The sequence below is a fragment of the Petaurus breviceps genome, unplaced genomic scaffold (genome assembly GCF_028583685.1).
Source record: "Petaurus breviceps papuanus isolate PSGF00001 unplaced genomic scaffold, PetGlider_PUasm1.0 90994, whole genome shotgun sequence".
NCBI lineage: Eukaryota > Metazoa > Chordata > Mammalia > Diprotodontia > Petauridae > Petaurus > Petaurus breviceps.
Window position 1 is genome coordinate 10,237,043 of NW_027187393.1, and position 6,000 is coordinate 10,243,042.

The following is a 6,000-nucleotide window of genomic DNA, read 5'->3' on the forward strand; positions in this document are numbered from 1 at the left end:
TTGGCTGTGATACTGGAATGGTTTGCCATTTCCTTTTCCAGCTTATTTTACATAGGAGGAAACTGAAGCACATTGAGTTGAGTGACTTATCCACAGTAATGTCTCCAGAATCCATTACTAAGAATGATAAGGAGGACTTTCCAAAGTCCAGAGTGAGAAAGAAAGGAAGAAACAAAGAAACGAAGGAAGGAAGGAAGGAAGGAAGGAAGGAAGGAAGGAAGGAAGGAAGGAAGGAAGGAAGGAAGGAAGGAAGGAAGAAAAAGAAAAAGAGAGAAAGAAAGAAAGAAAGAAAGAAAGAAAGAAAGAAAGAAAGAAAGAAAGAAAGAAAGAAAGAAAGAAAGAAAGAAAAAGAAAGAAAAGAAAGGAGGCAAGGAAGGAAGGAAGGAAGAGAGGAGAGGAGAATGGAGAACTGAAACTGAAGTCTTAGGGAATGCCCCCAGTTAGGCATAATATGGCCAATGAAGAGATGAAAGGTTATTTTCAAAATAAGAAAAACTCTGTTAAATTTGGGAATAGGATAATAACCAAGGTACTTAGGGAAATAGAGTGATTTTTTTAACCCATAAGTGTTTATCTGACCTGTTGGAGTACTCTCATTAAAGGAGGGGGTAGGGATATCTGCTGAGAGAGAGGAAGGGAAGAGAGAAGAGATCCAGAACATTTACTATGTCACCATGACAAGGAGTCACTCTAAGTGTGGAGAGCCAAGTTGAAATTAGACAGCATGAATTTATAATGGGCCAGGGCTGTACAGTTCTGCCTCTTCAAACCACAGTAGGGAAAAAGGATGGGGTAACGGTTGGGGGAGGGATGATCCATGGTCAGGGATTGGAATGGCAGACAAGGCAAAAGGCCAAGGAAGCAAAAAAATTAAGAGTGGCGGTGAGGCCAGCATTGAAGTAGCTGATTCTCAAGTCATGGCTGGTTAGGATGTCTGCAGTATCTAGGAGGAAACTAATCGACTGGGCGAAGTGGGGGAAGGGTTGAAGTTCCATTGAGACCCAAATTGGTCTCAGGTAGGATTTTAATTTAATCCTGTTTACTATCTTTCTCTCTTTTTATTTTTAAAGAGTTTTCATCTGGTATGTCTTCTACTAGGGTTTAGAATCATGAACATATTTTAACAAAGAGACCTGGATATTTTGGTTTAACAGGATCTAGAAGATGTTTTGTCAGTTAAAAGATTTAATATGTTCCATAAACGTCTTTGTTACTGCCATATTTTCTGTCTCAAGCTGGTACCTATTCTTTTCCAGCTTGGTGATTAACTCTCCTTTTTGTTTTTCATTTCATCCATTTTTTAGACGGTATGAACAGAGCTGGCTTAATTGAAAACTGGCCATACTTTTATTTTTTCATTCCTCTGTCATCTTACTCCAAACCCAAGTGTGGGAATCCCACCAGGCTTATCCATTGTCTGTGAATGCAGTGATGGGAGTTGTGAGGATTGATTCTCCTGTAGAGTCCAGCACTGTCGTTTCAAGTTGCCCTTTCTGACCAGCCCCACGTCGTTTTCGTTTCTTCTTTGGTTGCATTTACTTGATACTAAAACATCTAGAGGAAAAGTGAAAAATTCAGCTGTGCCACCAACTTAACCACCCACCCACTCATCATCATCATCATCATCATCATCATCATCACTCATTTATCAAATGCTTACTCTGAGTTTAGCACCAGGTACCTAGATCTGGCACAGTACATACTTAATAAATGCTTTTGGAATGAATGGAGTTGAATGACTAAAATACAAACCCTCTCCTCACAGAGCTTACCATCTAGTTGTTATAGCTATATTCTACCTCAAGATTTACCAAAATATTTTGAAACTGTAGATGATTATTGGCTGAGTGCCCAGAATGACCATGCTACACTGTTTTTCCTGGAGCTAAGGATTGACTTATTCCTCTAGAAGTCAGTTAATAATTTGTGTCCCAGACCAAGTTCGCCATGGAATTCCATAATGCATAGAATAGATTGGTCAGCAGCTCTACCTCTGGGAAAACCTCCCTCTCAGATTCCTATTTTTTTTCTACTTTAGTGGTTAACTCCTTTTTATTGGCTTTCTTTTCCTTTCCTACTGAGATAACAGAGCAGAGCTGAGGCTGGAGCTGTGGCTCCATAATATATCTTTTCCAATTCCTGATTAAGAAGGTCACATATACATTTTTAAACACTTTACTTTCTGACAATAAATGAAGAATGAAAGTTTCAAATGCCAAGCACAGCAGAGATAGGCATAATTCTTTCATTTTCCCTCACCCTGCCTTAATGACTCACCTTGATGGAGAGGTCCATTTCTGGACTGATGTGTCATCAATGAATGGTGATCCCAAAAACAGGCTCCATCATAGAATAGGACATCCATATGATGTGGGTGATTGGATTGCAGTAAAGCAGATGACACTGGATTTAAAATTGCCAAAAGACCTGGGCTCAGCCCTTGGCTTTGTGGGGCTTTAAAGTCTGTAAGCTTCAGTCTACTCATCCATAAAATAAGGAGAATGTTACCTACACTCCCACACAGGGCTAGGAGAACAAAATGGAAGGATGTACATAAAAATGCAATGGAACTCAAGAGCTTTTATTTTAACATTCTTTTATTTTATTTAACATGAACTTTTATTCATTCATTCATTTCAATTCAGCAAACATTTATTAAATGTCTGCTGTGTGCAAGACTGGGCTCTAGGGATATGGAAAGCAAATGAAACAGCCCCTCACCTCAAATTGCTTACAGTCTCCTGAGGGAATTTGCAACTACATGAGTAAGTAAGGACACTGTAGGGAGTGGAAAAGGAAAAGGAAAGATTAGACAAAGTGCTCCAGGAATATTCAAGGAAGGAGGATAAGCTAACTGCTGGAGGGATCAGTAAAGACTCCCTGGAGGAGATGGTACCTTGGCTTAAATGAAAAGATAATAAGGAATCTGAAAAATGGAGATGAAAAGGGAAGAGAAGGTGGCCTATGACAATGCGCAGATGTAGGAGATGACATGCTGACTTTGGTGATCAGCTAGCATTACCAATTTGGTTGCAATGAAAAGTGAATTGGATGGGGAAGGGGGGTGTAAAAACAACTGGAAAGGACAGTCGGCATCACATTATGAAGACCCTTAAATGACAAGCTGAAGAATGTGTAGAGACAGGTTGGAGCCATGGAAAGATGTTGAATTTTCATTAAGGAGTGTTTATTAGGTACCTACCATGTGCGGGGGGGTCTCTGCTACTTGCTGGAAAAGTGACAGTTTAGCAAGGACCCAGTTCCTGTATGCATGGAACATATAATCTTGTCAGGGGATAAGACACAAACACAGGCAGCTTTAAAACATAATATTACAGGAAAAGTGTACTGAAGGGGTGCAAAGCAAAAACTTGTGGGCATCAAGTGAAGCAGATCCATACCCTAACACTATTCCTACGTGACTTCCTTGTCAAAGTACTTTACTTTGTGGCTATAGAGGAATCTTTGTCCTGTACAGGTAGGAATCAATGCCAGGTTCTGCTCTTCTCTGATCCTGGCTAATAAAAAATTTTTCTCATGCTGACATTTACTTAGTAAATTCCATTCATGAGAATGGACTATAGGCATATATACCAGATTAAATAATAATGATAGCCTACATTTCTAGAATACGTCCAGTTTTACAAAATCCCTGTCCCACAATGAATTAGTGGAGTAGGTAGGACAAGTATTATTCTCCCCATTTTGCAGATGAAAAACTAAGCCTCAGAATGGAAAGTGACCATAGCCAGAGTTTTGATTAACCAGCCTTATAGAATGTGGAACCATAAAGGATCTCAGAGATCGATTAGTACAATTTTCTCATTATAATAATGAGAAAACTGACCAAATGTCCAAATGACAAACAGTATATATAGCAAAGCCAGGAATCAAACCCACATCTTCCTCTCAATTTGGTGCTCCTGCCATTACACAATACCACTACAATTCTTTTTTGTTTGTTTGTTTTGGTCTTTTTGGAGGCAGGGCAATTGGGGTTGAGTGACTTGCCCAAAGTCATACAGCTAGTAGGTGTTAACTGTCTGAGGCCAGATTTGAATTCAGGTCCTCATGGCTCCACTTCTCTATTCACTGTGCCACCTATCTGCCCCCACTACAATTCTCCTGACTCTAAATTCAGCCTTCTTTCCTTTCTAATATCACTCAGAGAAGCCATTAGCCCTCAATACCATAAAGTGCCCTTTCTCTTTGAGAGTGAATATAACAACATGCAATGATCAAATGATACCTTGTTTAGACCTTGAGTCCATCTGTGATTATTGGTATCCCAAGATTCAGCAACCCCAGGGCCTTCTTCCCTGCCTACCCTGTCCCCAAATGTTCCCAAGAAAAGTAGCCATTTTTTATTGTCTGCATGAGCCCGGAATGTGAACGTCAGCTTAGGCACCCAAAGAGTTGCACCACAGCTGCTTTTCTTTTCCCCTTCATCTAGCTGAACCAAGCTGACCGTGCTTTCTCCTCTCCAAAATTACCTTCCAGGAAACTAGCCAAGAAACAGAAGGAGACCCAGAGCAGCACCCAGAGGGAGATGGGACCTGTGGCAACAACTGACAAGACTGCCACCAAGCTGAGCACTGCTCGGAATGAAGAAGGCTTTTCTTCCAGCACCCAGGATGTGAATGGATTCAGTAAGTAGAACTTTCCTATTACCAATAGCCCAGGGTCTCCTTCCCATGGGCACCATTACATCATGCCTACAGAGGGAATAGGGACATTCTCAAAAAGACCCAGTGCTCTTAATGGTGGTGAGACCATGGGAGATTTAAAACCTTCCTGTCCGAGGAATATTAGATAGAAACCATACTGAGAAACCATGCCCTTGAGTCTTCTCATTTCTGAAAAAGTAAGTATTAAATACCTGTCAATTAATGCTTTGCACCAGGCTCTGACTTGAATGAAACAATTATAATAATTATAACATAATAATAATTATTGTGGAGAAGCTCAGTGGCACAGTGGATGGAGTGCTGAACCTGGAGGCAAGAAGACTCATCTTCATGAAGTTCAAATCCAGCCTCAGACACTTGTTAGTTGTGTGACCCAAGGCAAGTCACTTCACCCTGTTTGCCTCAGTTTCATTATCTATAGAATGAGCTAGAGAAGGAAATGTCAGACTGCTTCAATAACTTTGCCAAGAAAACCTCAAATGGGGTCAAAAAGAGTCAGACACACCTAAAACAATACAACAGCAAAAGTAATTATTATAATAACTCCCCTTTCTATATCATTTTATCATTTACAAAGTACTTTCCTCTCAACCACCCTGTGATTTAGGTAATACAGATATCATGATCCATTTCACAGGGGAGAAAGCTAAAGTGCCCAGGGATTAGGTGACTCACCGTGGGCACATAAATGAAAAGGAGTTTGTTGAATAATGGGTTCACCTTGGTTGGTGCTAATAGATGGAGCAAAGATGTGAAGTATCTTAGGGAGCTATTTGTGCTCAGGCAGGCTTCTACAAAGTACTGAAGACATGTTTTCCCAACCTTATTAGAAAGAGAAGGCTCAGGGGTGGCTAGGTGGTACAGTGAATAGAGCACCGGCCCTGAAGTCAGGAGGACCTGAGTTCAAATCCGGCCTCAGACACTTAACACTTACTAGCCGTGTGACCTTGGGCAAGTCACTTAACCCCAATTGCCCTGCCTTTCCCCCTCCAAAAAGTAAAAAAAGAAAGAAAGAAAGGGAAAACTCCTTCAGTTCTTTTCAATTCAACAAACATTTGGAGGACAAGTTGGCATTTGATGGCATAGTAGGTGGTATAGTGAATAGAGTTCTGAACTTGGAAGCAGAAAGATCTGCCTCAGACAGTTATTAGGTCTGTGACCCTGGGCGAGGCCCTTGACCTCTCCTGGTTTCAGTTTTCCCATTTACAAAATGGGGGTGATAATAATAACCCCTATTTCATTGGGTTGTCGATGAGATGATAAAGATATATATATATATATATATATATATATATATATATATATATATATA

The 6,000-nt window shown here is 40.4% G+C and overlaps 1 protein-coding gene across 3 annotated transcripts in view; it reads left to right on the forward strand.

Annotated features, from left to right (window-relative positions):
- Positions 1–6,000, forward strand: part of PTPRT (protein tyrosine phosphatase receptor type T) — a 1,346,273-nt gene that overhangs the window by 1,190,140 nt on the left and 150,133 nt on the right. For all 3 annotated transcript variants that reach the window (XM_069077714.1, XM_069077712.1, XM_069077713.1), the window contains one exon: positions 4,501–4,649. In XM_069077714.1, the coding sequence (XP_068933815.1) occupies positions 4,501–4,649 (149 nt within the window). The remainder of the gene's footprint in view (positions 1–4,500; positions 4,650–6,000) is intronic.